Below are 19,099 nucleotides of genomic sequence, written 5' to 3'. Positions count from 1 at the left end.
GAGGAAAATTTTAATACTGGGAATTGAACTTAGGATCCTACACAGGCATTTGGCCACTAAGTCACATCCCTTACATAAGAAGGCAGGATTCTTAAAATTGTAACAAAGCAAGACAAAGCATGACACAGTTGGTGAGATCAATATGAACTTCTGAAAAATAAAACAAAAACCAAAAATAAACCTAAAAGTGGGGTTGCAGGTGGCAGCCGTGCAGATCTGCAGATGTGCTCAGACTAGGAAGGAGTGTTAGGTTTGGAGAAACTGTCTCTTAACTGTAATGCACACCTTCAAATGGACAGTGAGAGGGCAGAGCAGCAAGCCCGTGCGGGGACGGAGGGGCAGAGGGGCCACAGCAGAAGATGGCTGTGCACTCTCTCTCAGCTCTTGCACTGTCTGTCCTGGGCTCCTGAGATAGAAGATGCCAGTGTGGGGACCCCACCAACACCAGTGCTGGACACTCTCCCCAAGCTTTATCAGTTGCAGCAGCTGGAGTCCTCCAACGGTAACAACATGTCACCACAGGGATGCCATCTGACTCAGCAAGCTGCCAAACCCATAGGATGACGGGACATGTGTGAGAGTTTGGCTGTATAAACTATGACAATTTAGTAACACAGAGGGTGACAAGCACAACAAAGCACAATTATGACATGTCCCAGTAGTCAGTCTTCAAGCTAAGTGTGGCTAGTGAACAGCAGTAACCTTAACTAGTGAAAATATTACCACGTACAGTAACATCCCAGCGCAGCAGTGACTACTCCCAGCCCACCCCTTTCTTTTTGAGACCAGGTGTCTCTATTCTATAGCCTCGTGTGGCCGTCCTGACACTGGATGTGCAGACCCGGCTGGCCTCTAACTCAGAGTCACGGAGAGCAACCAGTTTTTGCTTCCCAAGCACTGGATTAACAGTGTGTGCCACCATGCGTGTCTGGTCCTGCTCTCTATTTCTTAGTGTGAAAATAAAGTAAAAGGATAGGGAAATATGAGACCAAGTCATCTGTCTGTCTGTCCGTCTGTCCGTCTGTCTGTCTATCTATCTATCTATCTATCTATCTATCTATCTATCTATCTATCTATCTATGTTTCCTTCTCTCTTTTTTTTCTTTCTTTCTTTTTCTGTTTAGTTTTTTGAGACAGGGTTTCTCTATGTAGCCCTGGCTGTCCTAAAATTTGCTCTGTAGACCAGGTTGGTCTTGAACTCAGAGATCCACCTGCCTCCGCCTCCCAAGTGCCAGAATTAAAGGTGTGTGCCACCACTGCCAAACTTGAGAAAGTCATAATTCTAAGAGATTACATTTAAATTTTTTCCACCCTTAAAAACTGGAGCAATTTCAATTCTTTCATCTTTAAAAACCCATTATTACAAATGAAGTATGTAGTATTTTAAGATAAGTTACGGTATAGAGTTAGGAAGGAACTTTAAGAACCTCCCAAAAATACATGTTAAAAAATTTTAAATATATTTATGTCAATCTCATTTTTCCATTCCAAGTAAAAATGAAGTATGTCTTCCCAATAACTTATTTAAAAAATATCATTGTGTATAAGGCTCAGTAGATTCAAGCCATACTTCTGAGAAGAAAATAGTTTTATAACCAATGTATGAAGTAGTAATTCCTCTAAGGTTAAAAGAACCTTTTAAAACAGTTTTAAAACAGTGAGGGACGGGGGACAACAGTGTTGTGACGCAGCAGGAACTGTGAGCAACACGAGGACAGGGTCCCTGGAATGAGGCCTTAGATGACTAAGTTCACAAGTGGCTTCATACTCTTCAAAGGAGTGAAGGAATTCTTTGTAAAATACTTGCAAACTGAAATGTACTATTTAAAAATATGCAGTTACATAAGCATATTCAGTTTGTTATTAACGACTGTACAGAGCACACTAAACTAGGTCTCCAAGATGCTCAGCAAGCAAATGTGCTCACTGTGACAGCCTGACAGCTGAGCTTGATCCCGGGGACCTGCATGGGAGAAACAAACAGCTGAGTCCTTTGTCCTCTGCACGGGGAGCCGCGTGCACGTATGCGCGTGCGTGCACACACACACACACACAAACACACAAACACACACACACACACACACACACACACACACCAGGTGAGAGATGAAATTCTAAAGTCAAATACTTTTATATGTTTTCATAAACAAGTGACACTTTCAAGTCACTACAGTTAAGACAACACACATGAATTATAAGCTTCCCTAAACCAGAAGCAACAAGCAGATTTGGCTAAAAGACAGTCACTCTGTTCCTCTCGCTCAGAGTATCTCAAGATTGCTCACTCCTCAACGCAACAGCACACACTACCTTTTAGGGAAATAGAGAGCCGCCACTTCAGGCTCAAGAGCCTTTAAGTCATCAAGGTAAATGTCATCAGGTCCCTGGTGCTGGCTTCTTTTGTGAACACCTGTTAATTTAAAAAAAACACATAGATAAGAATTGATTGTGGTAAAATAAAGTTTTCTAAGCAAGAAGGACCACTGTGTGTCTAAGGCAAGGCCTCAGGACCAGTGCCTGTCCTGCCTTCTACCTTGTCCTGGCCTGGGCTCTCTGTCTGTCTGTCTGTCTGTCTGTCTCTGTCTCTCTCTTTCTCTCTCTGAATGTAACAGTGTTGTAGTGATCCATAGAACAGACTTACATGGCATGTCCTACGGTTCTCAAGAGTGAAATGTTAACATGTCTAGAACTTGCTTTCTGTTTCTAAGTCAAGATATGGCAGAGATACAGCTGTGTACTGTACCACATAATGACACTGCAGTGGATACACAGACAATTGTGGTCCCAAAATACTAAAATGCACCTGGAAATGTCTGCCGCCTCGTGACACTTGGCTACTATAGCATCTTAGGGTGACATGTTTGGGATGGTGGTGGTGTGAACACACCTATGGCCCCGTTATTCCTATGTTAGTAAGTACATCAAATTATGTACAGATTATCTTGGTAGTGATACCTGTGACTTATTTATATAGTTATTACTTATAACTATTTTAGGGCATACTCCCATCTGTCTACTGATGTAATGGTATGCCATTCTATACCAGCAACAGCATCATTTCATGTTCCCTGCGTCTCCTGATTATAACAAGAAGCCAGGTCAATTGATTTATACTGTATAAAACACTATGATGTTCACACAATACTAAACTGCCCAAGGACATACTTCTCAGACAACATCCCTGCCATTGAGTGATGTGCCACAGAATGTATGAAACGTTCATAACCATGTGGTGGCGGTGGTGGTGGTGGGGAGAGAGAATAAAGCCAGAAATGGTAAGAACCTTTCTGAGTTCCCACGTCTATAAATTCCTACACAATGTGCTATGTTAAAACCAAGCAACCAAGCATCTACCAAATGAGAATTGGTTATGCCCCTTAACATTTCTTACAACAGAACAAACACTATGCAGATTTTGGTGAGAGCCACCATCAGCTATGTGTCAGATTCGGCCACAAACACCCCGGATAGCCAACACTCTTAGTTTGAACACCTTATTTCTGAATGATCTGAGCCTGTATCAATTTTTGATAATAGAATGTTTGATTTTTTTCTTCCATCAAAGTGAAGCAGTAATTCAGCTAAATATGACAGGTGGAGATACATACATACATATACACACACACATATACACATACATACATATATACACATACACATATATACACACATGCATACATACATACACACACACATATACACACATATACACACATACATACATACATACATACATACATACATACATGGGCTCCAAGCTAGCATTCAGAGTGTGTAGTTTCTGGCTCTCACTGGGTAACTGTGTGTCTTTTAGCAACAAGCCCGATCTAAAACAATTGATATAGAGTGAGTGCTTGTGACAAGGGCTGGCCTTCTCAGTCTGCACACCAGTTTAAGGAGGGAAATTACTGAAAGAAAGCACTAATAATTAGTGGACATTTAAAAAGTATTTTTATTTCTATTCATTTTAGGTATATGCATGTTTTGCCTGATATATGGCTGTGTGCCTGGTGCCCACAGAGGCCAGAAGAGGGCGTTGGGTCCCCGGGCACTAGAATCAGTCATGAGCTGCCATGTGGGTCCTCTGGAGACACAGCCATGGTCATAACCACTGATGCATCTATCCCCTAGTAGACAGTTGTTCTTCAACCACACCAAACCTACAAAAGATTTCATTTTGCTTCAGCTAAGCAGAGGTCTGAGAAAACACTTTTTCTCTGTTCTATTTTTATTTCTAAGCAAAAGGTCATTGACGATTTCATTCACTAACATTCTTAGTTAATAATTCAAGACAACACACGAATCTTGTGTAAAAGCACAGCACACATCGTGATATGCTTGGGGAAGACATGTATGGTTTCCTCATGTTGACAATGGGACTGTCACTATGCTCATCAATGGGTTGGAACTCTTTCATTTCCTTCTTACTAAACACTTCCTAACCTCTGTGCCATCTCTCTAGCCCTTACTAAGCACTTCTTAAAATCTTCCTGAGTGTTGACTTGGAAGACCAAAACAAAAGCATGGAAGTTGAAAGTCTCTTTTTTTTGGGGGGGGGGGCAGGGAGGAAATTAGAGAGCAAGAGAAGCCACAATGGGTAAGTCACCATAGTCAAGTCTGGGACAGGTTCTGTCTGACTGGAGAGCAAAACCACAAAGGACTATCACACAGAGACAGCATACCCTCTACCCTGACGGTATGTGAGGTCCAGCAATTACCTTTCTTTTTTGTTGGTGAGTCTTTAGCAGCTGGTTTGGGTTCTGAGGGAGCCTCTGCTGATGGGCTGGGAACAGGGTCTGCATCTAATAACGATGAAATCTGAGGTGCTTCAAGAGGTGATTCGGGAAGCTCAGTAGACGCTGCATCACTCAGTTGCTTACACAGGGCTCTAGGTTTGGGTTTCACTATGGTACAGGTAGTATCTTCAACAGTAGCATCCTTTTCAACTTCTCTTATGAGGCTGTCTTCACTGGGAATTACCCTGAAATGTGTGTTCTCTGATGGTGTAATCGTAGCTGTCCTTGGATGATAGTCATACCGTTCTCTTTTGGTGACCTGCAAAGGTGAATTGTTTAAAAACTAACTTCAAATGCATTTGTTATGGTTAATTTTATATATGGTAATACATTCATTAGCTGTGAAACAGAACACTATTGGCAAAATAACTATTTGGTTCAATGTCATGACATTTATAAGAGTCACATTTGTAACTATTATCATCAGAGTCAAACACTGGAGAAAACTGTATAGACAGTTTTCAGAGTCTAGGACAGAAAATGTCATCTTGAGGGAAAGAGCTTATAGTATACATGAGAACCTCATCATAAAACATGATTCCAGTGTTCCTTACAGCAGTCAAAAAAGCAAGTACATTTCTGTTTTAATAAAACTGAATTCAACAGAAGATCTAAATGATCTCACAAAATGGAAATTTCCGTTGATTACTCTCTCAGTGTGAGCAGCTGAAAAATTTTATGAACTTCCTTCTTCCTGATGTTGGGGACATGCATGACCCAATGTCTTGAGCACGCAAGACAAACCTTTATCAATTGAGCTATGCCCCATCCTACCTTTAGTTATTAAATTTCAGTGTGGAAACTCTAATTTAGGTATCTTAAATTACAAAAGATACTGGATTCCTTCAGTTACAAGTAAACGTATAGTGGAAATATTATGAAATGTTAATTTTTATTTACTTTTTAAAACACTTTTTCTGACCACAAGAGGGCACTGCCATGATAATTCTCTGAGTTTGGTGAGAAATCGCTTCTTTCATTTAATGGAGGAAAATGATCTTTACTAAAATTTAGTCAGACATCCCGTCTTCCCTGTGAGCCCGTACCTTGGTGGACTCTGGGAACCCGCCCCACGTCCACTCCATGTGCGGCTCAGATCTGAGGAGGCTCTCAGATGGCTTCACCTCCAGCTCAGAGTCACTCTTGGGGCACACAGCCTGAGGGTAGGTGCTGCAAACACAAGAACAAAGGGAAGCAGGCTTCAGTCTCACAGGTGAGCCGCAGCCTCACAGAGCAGAGAGGAGCAAGGCCAGCTGTGAGCTGCACATTCCTCCTGAGGGGAGCATCAATTACACATTTTCCTGGAGTTCTTTAATGAAATAAAAATGCCAGCTAGGATTATTAAGGGCTTCCTAGGTCCTCTGTAGACCCACCATGGTATGTATTATTTACTAGTTTCTCAGCAGAAACCAGTGATACAGGTAATTTTGTAAGGCAAAAAACACACAGGAAGGTGGGCTCAACAATCAGTTACCGTGGGACCAGATAGATGGCTCGTAATAAAGAACTCGAGGACCTGGGGTCCCAGCAAGCCCATGGTTGCTCACAGTTGTCTGCTAAGCCTGTAATCACCTGCAATCCTAACGTCCTAGGGAGGAGATCTGACGTCCTCTTCCGTGGCTTCTGTGAGTACACAGACATACATGCAGACAAAACAACCTTACACATAACATATATAAATTTAAAAAATCATTTAAAAATCTAAAGGTTTGATCACAGATGTAACAGTATGGTCACATGTTCTCTCACTGTGGTATGTGACACCAAAGACCTAGAATTTAGTGGTAGCTCAGGCAAATTCTAGGCTGATTATTCAGACTTACAACAGGCAAGCACCATTAGAATAAGATGAAACTTAGGAACAACATGGTTGTTGAAAATCATTTCATACTCATGCTAAATTTTACCTAATGGTTACTCTACTATTACACAAATGGGAAAGTGGTATCACTATCAAATAACGAAAGCCACTGATAAGCGTCCCCTTCCCCTTAGGAAAACAGAAATAAATTTCAAGGATACTCACGTTTCTAATGGGGACCAATCTCCATCAGATAAGGGGTAGTTATCCCCAGAATGGAAGAGTGAAGGCTCCTTGTAGTCCTCTTCCTTTAAGGAAGCATTTGAAGATCCTCTTCCAAAGGGAAAAACAAAGTAAAAAACAGGAATAATATGTAAAAAAAAAGTAAGGCAGGAATGGTATGTGAGCTTTAAACCCTCCCCAGTAAACTGATGCAAACAATATGTTGTCACCACTTCAGCACAGTGCTACTCAGTGGGTGTCATTTATTCATCTTAAGGTTAAAATTCCATTGTAAATAGCATGTAGTCAAAGATCCGGCAGTTTAGTATAACAATTTGTCCAAAGTAAAAAGCTACGGCCTCAGTTCTTGTCTTCAGGGAGTTAATTTGTCATGTGTTCTGTCTACTTCTCAGTCACGAGGAGGTTTCTATGGAAGCATGTGGAAATGGCGGAAACCTCTGAGAAGCACAAAGCACTGTACTGCAGGTTCAGGGCTCCTCTAGAACACTCAGCTCAATAGTGTACTGAGTGTAAGCCTTACAGAGCAGTAGTGCGCCGACAGCGTACTAAACATAACCCAGAGCCATCCCACTCACTCTAGGGCTGAGAGCACGGAAAGAAAGCGCTGTTACTTCTTCAGTACTACTTCCCTTCTAGCACACTTTCTATTACCTCTTTTTCTATTACCTGCCTTCCCACACAGATAAAAATCACTTAAGACATAGGAATGCATGCATCTTCCAAGATCTTTCTGTTAAAATTCTTCCCTCAATGGACTCTCACATACAATCTTACTCAAAAGGAAAAAAGAACATACTCAAGCAGACACTAGGAACCAACCATTATCTAATAAAAATAAATCAAAGGTTAAACTTTCCCTAAAGAAACGAAAAATTGAGGCTGGGGAGACAAGACAGCTCAGTATGTAGGTTGAATGTGGGATGTAGTGGAGGGCATGGCCAGTGGCTGTGTGGGATGTAGTGGAGGGCATGGCCAGTGGCTGTGTGGGATGTAGTGGAGGGCATGGCCAGTGGCTGTGTGGGATGTAGTGGAGGGCATGGCCAGTGGCTGTGTGGGATGTAGTGGAGGGCATGGCCAGTGGCTGTGTGGGATGTAGTGGAGGGCATGGCCAGTGGCTGTGTGGGATGTAGTGGAGGGCATGGCCAGTGGCTGTGTGGGATGTAGTGGAGGGCATGGCCAGTGGCTGTGTGGGATGTAGTGGAGGGCATGGCCAGTGGCTGTGTGGGATGTAGTGGAGGGCATGGCCAGTGGCTGTGGACTGAATACATCCCTGTGTGTCCACTGTGGTCCTCACTAAGCACATTCATGATGAAGGGCAGCTCTGTATCATTTAGACTGTGTCAGCCTCTCTATTAATGCATTTCTCAGAATACACCCCACAGCTGAGCAGCTTATGGCCGCAGCTCAGTCCTCCTGGAGGGTGAGAAGAAAAATTGTCACAGGCCAGACACCACTGAGTTCATAATACATCCTGAACTCACTCCCACAGCTAGCTAATTCTTACTGTCTAGTTTCTGTTAGATGCATAATTAAACAGACTTTTGTTCTAAGGAAATTTCGGGGGAGGGCTCCTCCAAAGGGTGATGTTAACAGCTTACTAGCATCCAAATGAATGAAGAGCAGACCACTTAGCCCTGAATGCTGCCAGAGGCTCAAGCTCACATGTACCATGATGCCTTCTTACCAAGCAAATAGGTGCTGGCAACCATAGCAACAACTATCACGCAGTTGGGACCCCAGCAGTTCTGGTCGTATATCGACATGTACTGACTGACACTATCTGTTTACAGAATTCCTTTAGCGTTGCAGTTCTCGTGTGTTTAGTAGAGGCTTTGTGTGTGTCTTAGAAATATTGTCACTTCCTGAGATAAAGTTGCTCATTTTTAAAGAATTCTAAAACTTTGCTAATTTTCGGCTCTGGGGACCTAAAAAGCATCACTTCAGGTTGGCTTTAGTGGATCAAAAATTTTAGCTGTGGGCTGAAGAGATGGCTCAGCAGTAAAAAGCACTGACTACTTTTCTGAAGGTCCTTAGTTCAAATCTCAGCAACCACACGGTGGCTCACTTCCATCTGTAATGAGATCTGACGCCCTCTTCTGGTGTGTCTGAAGACAGCTACAGTGTACTTACATATAATAATAAATAAAAAAATCTTTGGGCCAAAGTGAGCAGAGGTCTTGAGTTCAATTCCCAGCAACCATATGATGGCTCACAACCATCTGTATAGCTACAGTGTACTCATATACATAAAATAAATTAATTAATTAAAAAAATTTAGCTGCAAAAACATTTTCAGGATAAGGCATAGAATGGGCATTATAACACACATGTAGGTAACTGCCACATGTAAGTATTTCACAGTTTTATAAAAACACACTTCTTGTCCACTGAAACACTTGACTATGTATAGAACTTTAACAGAGCTGCTCTCAGCACTGAGAGATCTGGAAGTCTCCAAGTTTTTATGCTGGAGGTAAATGGTCCTTCAGAGACTAGAAGCAGGAAAGAGAGACAAGTCTTGAATAAGCAATGCCACATCTCTAAGCAGGTTAAATTCTTTGGGAATCAAAGATATAAAGAAGTAGAATTCATAACTCAGCCTGGTCAGTGTTTTTACTAACTGAAAGACATTCTTTTCAGGACTTAGAGTTGTCATCATTATAATTTACCTTGCTCTGTATCTGATGTATTTTCTCTCTCTTTTTTTTAAAAGTCATCAAATAATTTATAATAGTTAAATGCCTCTTAAATATACATGATATCTTCTGAAGCTAAAAGTAATATGCATTCAACCAGTTTTTAAAATCTATTTGGAACATTAAACATGATAGAAGTAGAAAAAAATCTCTTATGAAGTCCTCTATGAAAGGAAATTGTGAAAAGTTCCTGATTAGACAGAAACCGTTCCATCTCCAAGGGAGAATTACTATTCAGAAAATAGTATAATTATAATACACTAATCATTTATCAATAACAGGTTTCTCACGATTTGACAATTAAAAAAAAAACCTTAATAAGCAAAACACATCAAGGCAAAAGTTAGTCTGCACAGTTTCTATAGCAACACTTTTCTGTGAAAGCCCAGCGTTTCCAGACAGTGTACCATTTCCTTCCAGCAGCTCAGCTGAAATATTCAAATGGGTCAGCATCCCTCTCCTGAGTCCTTCCCCAGTTCCATAAAGGACACTACATGCAGGCCACCTGTCTTAGTCAGGGTTTCTATTCCTGCACAAACATCATGACCAAGAAGCAAGTTGGGGAGGAAAGGGTTTATTCGGCTTACATTTCCATACTGCTGTTGATCGATGCAGGAGTGGAACTCAAGCAGGTCAGAAAGCAGGAGCTGATCCAGAGGCCATGGAGGGATGTTCTTTACTGGCTTGCTCAGCCTGCTCTCTTATAGAACCCAAGACAACCAGCCCAGAGATGGTCCCACCCACAAGGGGCCTTGCCCCCTTGATCACTAATTGAGAAAATGCCTTACAGTTGGATCTCATGGAGGCATTTCCTCAACTGAAGGTCCTTTCTCTGTGATAACTCCAGCTGTGTCAAGTTGACACAAAACTAGCCAATACACCACCTATGGCTGCAGCCTCAAAGAGCTGCCAGGGAGAGAACCACGACAACACTTGTGGATGTCCTTCCAGTGTTTGGGTGAGCACTGGGTCAAACAGGTAGTGAGAAAAACTGTACACCCCGCCTTAAAATGCTAGGCTTGAAATTTTGGACAGTGCTGGCTCAAAAAGTGGTATAGGTTTTGAGATTCCTATTAACTGGTATGAAAGTGTTGAGCAAAATCCCATTCAAAAAACCAAAAGTCTTCTTTAACATAAAAGGGTATTTTGCTCATAAATTCAAAACAAAATGAGAGAGAGAGAGAGAGAGAGAGAGAAGGAAGTCAGTCAGTCAGTCAGTTGGGAGAGAAGAAAGGGAAGGGGAGGAACTGGGAGGGGAAAGACCTGCAGGTTGGAAGGCTCATCCCAAGCCAATCCAAGCTGGCAGAGAAACCACCAGACTGTTCCAAGGAGCATTTAGTAGCATAGCCGAAGGTCTGACAGTGAGGGTAGTGGGATGCGGCTCACACTTGGCCCCACAATAGAGCTGGGGCCCTCTACTGGATGCACACGGCATGGCAAGCACCCGCAGAAGTCCTTACCTTGCTGCCTGGGCTCTCTTCTCATCATCTGAGCTCACACCCACATCACCTACATCTTCTGCAACAGGGGAAGCTGCCTGCTCCTCCTTCCTATTGTCCTGTTTGCACTTCTTTCTCCTTCGTTTCTTCTTTTTCACAGAACTCTGAGTGAAAACTGCCTCTGATTCCAAGGTGTGAGAAACGTCTGAACTCTGAGCTGGCCTTTCATTTCCACTTGATTTCACCAAAGGGGTTTCAATATGTTTAAAGAACTGGTCTTCAGTGGGAATTGGTGAGGTGGCAAGATAAGCAGGTAATTTTTCCTTAAAGAACAAAAGGAAAGTTATCTATGACAAACTGGATGCTCTTTGAGTACACACCTTTTTATAGGGGTAGGAGGGAATAGTTCCTAAGGGCAGAACGTCAAGTGCTAGCAAGACTCAAGTGCTAGCTCATTTCAGGATGTGACTGAGTACAACATGCAAAAGCTGTGGTTGAAGCAAAGCCAATTATTCTGTGCAAAGAGCTGTCCCAGGGCAGCAGCTGAGCATTACAAGGACTGACACAATGTGATGAGGCAGAGGCCAAGGCCAAGGCCACATCTAACAAGGGCAGCAGGGCAGGCGAGAGAAACAGGAAGCCAGCAGGTTTAGAGCCATGTGAACAAATGAATGGGAAGGTGAAGAAGGTGACTGTGACTGTGACTTAGGGACACCTACAGTGAGTGAGGTCAGTCAATGTCATTCCAAATATCCTCTCAGGAATTCAAAACAAAAGGTGGCCCAATGTTTAGAATAGTTAAACTTTCAACTTAATACTGAATAAACTAATCTAGTGAATTTCTTGGCCTTTCAAAAGAAAGGAGAGGCACATTAGACAGGCATAAATTAACTCCATAACTTAAATGGTCAAAATTTTATACAATAGTTCAAAAAAAGTGTGTTTTCATAACTAAAACTTTTAACTTGGATTTGGTAAACACCCTGCAGCTGAAAGTTTAGTTTACCAGCTCACCACCAATATACAACTGCCATAGCCTGAACGCCCCCAAGGCACCCAGATGAGGCTCATGTGCCCTAATTTCTAGAGGTTTCATTTAATGGGTTTTGTTACTTATCAAGGTGCCTTGCATTTCAAAGCTGTTATGGTTTTCAGGAGTGTCTTCCAGTTTTATCACAGAAGTGTCTGGGGTGAGGGAGAAAGTACCCGGATGTCTACGCTAGTTGGTTTTTGTCAGCTCAGCACACACCTGATATATCTGGGAAGAGGGAATGTCAGCTGAGGAACTGCCTGCCTTAGACTGCTCTTTGGTTGGGCAAGTCTGTGGGGTTTTTTCTTCATTAATGTCTGACGTGGGAGGGCCCAGCCCACGGTGGTTGGCTGTGTAGGAGAGCAAGCCATGAGGAACAAGCTAGTCAGCCACGATTCTCTTTAGTTTCTGCCTCCAGGTTCCTGCCCCAACTTCCCTTCATATAGTAAGCTGTAAGGTGAAATAAATTCATGGTATTGATCACAGCATTAAAAACCTAGCTAAGGCATCTACTAACCAATAAGACAAGGGCTAGATAAGCCAGTGAAACCTCACCATGGAAACTGTGCAGCTATGAAAGAGGCTGTTTCAGAATCGCTGACTGAAAAGCAATGTTGATGTGGACAATTATGTGAGAAGAAGTCAGAGAAACAGACTAAATAAACAGTACCTGATGAGTTTTGTTACCTTCTAATTCACTTTAAAAGCACGTCTTTATTTTATTATTATTTTATTCATAGTATATGTCCTAGTACAGTAATTCTAATGTTTGTTTAATGAATTTGGATATTTTTATTTTTACTGTGTTGTTTTGTTTTGCAACAGAGCCTATGTAGCTCTGGCTGTCCTAGAACTTACTATCGTGCAGTGGAATCTGCTCACAGAAAGAAACCGCTAAAGCAGGGTTTCCAGAGAAAGGCTGGCAGTACCTGCAGGCAAGAGCTCTAAAGAACCCCCATCTCCTGGGTTATGTGGTGACAGCCAGCTAATATTTATTATGCTTCACTTGCTCTTTGCCTCTTCTGAGGAGGTGAAATGTTGTTTATGTCACGTCAATGCAGATGAGGTAGTAACACACCAGCAAGAGGGCCAGGGACACAGCAGCCAGAGGAGGCTCCTTTGTAGGCTGCAGGACGCACAGAGCAGCACCTCATGCTCATAGGCAAACACTGACCAAAGTAAACTAACGCTGCTTGCTGCTGGTCACTCTTGCTGTCATCAGGCTAGAAGCTCACCCGCAAAAGCCTGTGCCCTAATAACTTGAAACTTCTTAATTTTGTTATAAGATATAATTTCTTATGGAAAAAGATATAATGACGCTCCTATAGTTTTAGAAAAGAGTCACAATGACTGCGTCAAGAATAGTTTGTTCTTGTCCCAAGTGGGTTATGTGTGTCTGGAGTGCACAAGGACAGGGACTTGTATAGACTTGTAGAAGAGGCCAAATGTATACTAAAATATAGAAAGCCATAGGCCAATCAGTTTCTATCTCTTGACATTATAGGTCAGTGGTTCTTAAAGTCATGGGTATAACGTTGCTAACCAAACAAAAGAGTCATTCTTGAAAGCCTCATATGTGTATGTGTGTGATCGTGCATGTGTGTACATGCGTGCATGTGTGTAGTGGACTCGTGTGTGGCACAGCATTGAGTTCTCTACATCTTCATGTGGAGATAAAAAACGCAGGCTTGTCAGGCCTATGTGAAATGTGTCTTTAACACTGAGCTCTCTTTCTGGCCCCAGAAACATCTCTTCTAAATTTAAAGGTCACATATATACACTTGCACACTTAGTCTAAAGAGATATGCCTCAAGGCAGGGCTGAATAACTTCAAGTCAAACCGTAAGCTATGATGGCTATGAAGCAGGAAATCCCTTTGATATCACAACAAGCAGCTTTCTGCATGCTCTCTGGACTCTGAAAGCTGGTGTGAGCTCTTTTCTGAGAAGTTGATTTCAACATATAACAAAAGCTTGTTTAGTTAAAAATAATTATTCACACAATCATGGAAATAGTGGAAGAGCTGTTTTGTGACATGCTATAGAAGCCTGGCTCAACATGCAAAGGGCTTTGAGAACTCACATATTCTTCTTCAGTCTCCTCTACAAAGAAGGCTTCCCCATTATCACCCAATTTCATGTGAAGATCCACAGCACTGCCATTGATTTCTATGTCAATCTGAGGAGGAAACAAGTGTGGTTTAGCATGAAGAGTCTTTTCCTTCAGGCTTAGCCAAACCCAAATTCTGGACTCTCCAGCCAAACTTAGCACTGGGTTTCTAGAGCTACAGTCCCAGAGAAACACTGTTAATAACCCACAGATTCCCCCCCCCCAACAAACTTGGGGAACACCGGTAACCATGGGTTGAAAGAAAATGTTTTCACAGCATTTCAAAAGTTTATTTCTTAATCTCTCAGTTTTCTTTTCTTTCTGGAGAACAAGGCCTGGCTACGCTGATCTTGAACTCACAGAATCCTGCCTCAGTTTTCAAGTGCAGAGGTTACAAGTTGAGTCACTACACCCAGCTTAAACTTCATAATATTGTGAAATGGGAGAAACATTCTGCACTTGCAAGTTATAGCATAAGCAGGGCTCGTATTGCAGAACTCAGACATTCAAATGTTTCACTGACTCTAGTGTTGAGTTGTGAGCATAGTTCCTGTGAGTATTTTTAACCCAGGTCACTATGCAACAGCAGACACTGTCAGGACCAGTGAGCAGCCACTGGCCTTCTGCAGACTGTGCTGGTGACTGGCTACAGAGTTTTGTTACTCAGTTCAGCCACAGAGTGAAGTGTGGTAGGCATATGTGTATGTGTGTATATGTATATACATCGTTGTGTATGCATGGGTGCACATGTATGTGTGTGCATGGGGTCCGAGATCAAGCTCGGGTTCTAAGTCCTTAGGTGTCATTCACCTTGTATAAGACAAGATTTTCACTGGGATGGGGACTTGCCTGCTCAGGGGGTGCTGGCTGGGCAGAAAGACCTAGGGATCTGCTCATCTGTCTCCCCAGAGCAGATAACAGCACATGCTACCATGCCCAGCATTTACATGGGTTCAGAAAATCAAAGCTAGGTTCACATACTTGTACAGCAAGCACTTTACTGACTGAACTCTCTCTCCAGACCTCAAGTAACATTTTGTAAAATTAAACAACTCAAAGAGGTAACTATTGAACAAGATATGAAAATACAGGGGGGAAAAAAAAGGAAAGAACTGATAGTGTTGTACGGAAAATCTAGCTTTTCCAATGTGGTGTCAGTAAGTCAGTGTACACTCTCATCAAGGATGTTCTCCTTGTACCAGATGGAGAGCACTACAGAAAACCACCACCAGTCCAAATGCAGAGCTGTGGAGCCCAGTCCCAATGGATGCACAAAATCCTGCACGCTGCTGGAACACTGCTGAAGAGGGGCAGAAATACTGTAAGAGCCAGACAGGCTCAGGAATTTGCTGTTAGACTGTGTTCCTTAGGAATGTTAGAGGTGTCACCCGTAAAACCACATGGCCACCCAAACACGCTCATCACAAGGATACCACAAAAGCGCAATAACGTGGATGAGGTCTCAGCTCTAGAAAGCCAACTACAGGCGACTATGGCATGCTGAGTGGGGCGTGTACTCAGTAGGGAAAGCACACCCGCTACTTACCATGATCTGTCCTGAAAACATACGTACAGGTGACATGATACAGGCCAAGTGGGTTCTACTTATGTGTTTCAGCACGCACGTACACACACACACACACACACACACACACACACACACACACACACACATATAATAACAATGAAAACAGTCATGATTTGAAGGAGAGCCAGGAAAGGTATCAGGGAGGCTTTGGAGGAAGGAAAGGGAAGGGAAAAATGATGTTATTTACATTATAATCTCAAAAAATAAAATAGTTTAACAAAAGAAAAATTAAAATCAAATTTGAGAGTTATACAAAAAACAGCTCACTATAGGAACCATGAGGTTGGAGCTTTTGGACAGACCTAGATATATAACCAGAAGAACTATATATAGAAAAAAGTCTTTAGGTGTCCTTGAAATGTCTTTTATACATCTATATGTATGTATTCTTTATTTAATATATTTAAATACATATTTATATAAATATATAAAACACATTTATTACGTGTAAGCATATGTACACGTGTGCATATGTATGTATTATGTATGTGTGTATGTATGTATGTGTATGTATGTATGTGTGCAGATGACAGCACCAGATGGGTGCCTTATAGCTATAGTGACCATCTTTCTGCATTTTTACTCACAGGACCAAGGGCAATCCCAACCCGACAGACAATCTACACTGTAACTTCTGTATTCCTTACAAGTACAGGGAAAAATGCAAAGTCAACATTAGAAAGGACCCTGGCACAGAAAGCAGACAGTCCTAGAAACACTTGAGGCATCTGAATAATGTCTCTAGTTGGCAGTGTATGCCACTATGAATTTCTGGGTTTTGGCAACTCTCCGATGGCAATATAAAGTGTTAACATTAAGGAGAAAACACTGGGTAGCAGAGTCTCTTAAAACTGTTCTATTTATGAATGCTGGGAGTTCCCAGGGCGGAGGCCACTGTGGCCAAGCGGAGATTTAGATGAACTTTCTGGAGTTGATTTGCTTTCTGCCACAAGGTTCTGGGGACTGAACTTAGGTTGTCACATCTGAATGACAAGCACTGTCACTGACTAGTCTCACCTAAAAGAAGCTTTACCGAATTACATCTGTGACTTGCCTACAAGTAAAAAATGAACATATTCCCCTTACTTTTTAGAGGAAATGGCAATATGCCATTTTCTGTGCGAATCATGTATGTGTGTGTGAGAGAGTGAGTGCACGTGTGTGTATGTGTGTGTGTGTGTGGGGGGGGTGTGCTTTCTTTCTTCATTGCTCCTCACTCTATATCCTGAAGCAGCACATAACATTGGAACCTAGGGTGCACTTTGGTTAGTGTACCTACACAGTTTGCTCCAGGGGTTGCGTCTGTCCCTCTTGTATGCTGGGATTAGAAATGGGTCATCCACCACCCTGCTGCAAGCACTATCACCCCATCCAATGCCATTCCAAAGAGCATTTATGCTGCCTCATTTTCTAGTCAGCTTTCTTTATTTTACTGAATATTTACTGCCAAGAAACCAATGAATAGAACTATGGTTTCTGAGAGGCTTTTAGCCTGGAAACTTCTACAATCATGGAAGGATGTTTGCTAACTTAGTACTTTTTAAGAGACAGCTCAGCAGTTAAGGCACCAACTGCCTTTGCAGAGGACCTGAGCTGAATTCTCAGCTCCCACGTAGGACAGCTCGCAACCACCTGTAACTCCAGCTCCAAGCTGACATCCTTTTCTGATCTCCTCAGGCAGCTACACTCACACATGCAGCTACACACACATACACATTAAAAATAAAAAATTAAAAAACTTAAAGGTAAATACAAGTGTTTAAATAAAATTATGTATCTGACATTTAATAAAAATACATTCCATGTATTTGAATTCTTCCTATTTGGATGCTATCCATTCAACCCAATGGAGATAACGTTAAATAACACTTCTTTTAAAATGCAAATTCAAAGTCTAAATTGCGTAGGCATCATCTTAGAAAAACTACCACTCACAGCCATTATCTTGAGATTCAAATACATTACTCAACATGTTCACTTATTTACTCTCTTCATTTGTCTATGAATAAAGTTTTGTCTTTCCAAAAATTAAAACATATGTCAAATTGTGCCAGTACTGAGTGCACTTAAAAGAATGTGCTTGGTAGATTTCTGAGTTCAAGGCCAGCCTGGTCTACAGAGTGAGTTCCAGGACAGCCAGGGCTATACAGAGAAAGCCTGTCTCGGAAAAACAAAACAAAACAAAACAAAGCAAAACAAAAAGAATGTACAAGAATTCCTTAGGCAAACAACACCCCCCCCCAAAAAAAAAAAAACCAACCAAAACCAACCCAACTTGTGCACGTGAGAACATGGTTCCCTTGGTGGAACTATTTAGGAAGGATTAGGAGGTGTGGTCTTTTATGTCATTGGGGGTGGGCTTTGATTTTTAAGAGCCCATACCAACTGTCTCCAATTTGTAGACAAGAATGTAAGCTCTCAGCTCCTCCTGCAGCACCAGGCCAGTCTATATCCATGATTCCTGCCTTGATGGTCATGGACTTACCCTCACAAGCCCTTAGTTAAATGTTCTCTTATATAAGTTGCTTTGGTAATGATATCTCTTCACAGCAACAGACCAGCAACTAAGACAAGCACCAAGGTAGATCAAGTGCTCCCCAAGGAGGACTCTCAATTTGTCAAATTCTAGTGATACTGTCTAATGGTGGTGACTCATTATTCCCTAGTTGTATTCCTAGATTGTGCTTTAGCCTTGTTCAATGTATTCAACTGATGCTAAAATGAGAAGATACAGATACTGGAGGTAATGAATGTCTGCTTTGATGTGCATCCTTTAGTTGTGAGTATCTCTGATACCTTCTGGGATCTGCCCATCCTTATTTCAGACTCTACATTTCAAGTGGATTCAGGTGAAGGTGAGGCTTTTATTTAATCCAGCCCAATGGACTTGTTCCATTCCAGCGACAGTGACTAGCCTTGGATGGATGTGATCCAAGCATGAAGCCAGCACTTCTAAAGGCAATGTCTCTCTCGCCTGTGCTGGCTGAATTAATGGCAGTGAGCCTGGCAGCACTGGCTGCTGTCTGGCATGAGGAAGAACTCAGACAGAGGCAGAACTCTAAGGTGGGGAATCAGAATCCTGCCAGTGCCTTTAACCCCTCCCTACACCAGCACTGACTAAAGTAGATGCCCCTGGACTTTGGCCTAACTTTTCTGCTTATAACAGTAGGAGGGTAGGCTTTTGTCACCCATGCTGGGGACAGTTCCAATACATTGGGCATTTACTTCAATAAATAATCATGATACTGATTTTGTGAAACATTAACAAAACGTGTACTCTGAGTTACTAGATGTCACAAGAGGACTGGTCTTCTGTCAAACATGGACACGTCATAGGAAATGACTGCCTCTAAACAGCTGTTTTAAAGTAGTTATGATTTCAGGTGCTGCCACACGT

The 19,099-nt window shown here is 42.1% G+C and overlaps 1 protein-coding gene across 7 annotated transcripts in view; it reads right to left on the bottom strand.

Annotated features, from left to right (window-relative positions):
- The window catches only part of Lpin2 (lipin 2), a 66,287-nt gene that overhangs the window by 13,581 nt on the left and 33,607 nt on the right, over positions 1-19,099 (bottom strand). For 4 of the 7 annotated variants that reach the window (NM_001357791.1, NM_022882.4, NM_001164885.1 and 1 more), the window contains exons 3-8: positions 14,088-14,183; positions 10,997-11,298; positions 6,823-6,930; positions 5,843-5,966; positions 4,719-5,055; positions 2,311-2,410 (exon numbers count right to left, since the gene is read on the bottom strand). In NM_001357791.1, coding sequence (NP_001344720.1) covers positions 2,311-2,410; positions 4,719-5,055; positions 5,843-5,966; positions 6,823-6,930; positions 10,997-11,298; positions 14,088-14,183 — 1,067 coding nt within the window. The remainder of the gene's footprint in view (positions 1-2,310; positions 2,411-4,718; positions 5,056-5,842; positions 5,967-6,822; positions 6,931-10,996; positions 11,299-14,087; positions 14,184-19,099) is intronic. The other 3 variants (XM_030249977.1, XM_006524786.3, XM_030249978.1) reach the window with 2 other exon arrangements.

Source organism: Mus musculus, chromosome 17, assembly GCF_000001635.26.
Source record: "Mus musculus strain C57BL/6J chromosome 17, GRCm38.p6 C57BL/6J".
Classification (NCBI taxonomy): Eukaryota; Metazoa; Chordata; class Mammalia; order Rodentia; family Muridae; genus Mus; species Mus musculus.
The sequence above is the reverse complement of the archived record's forward strand: the minus strand, read 5'-3'. Positions and strand labels throughout refer to the sequence as shown.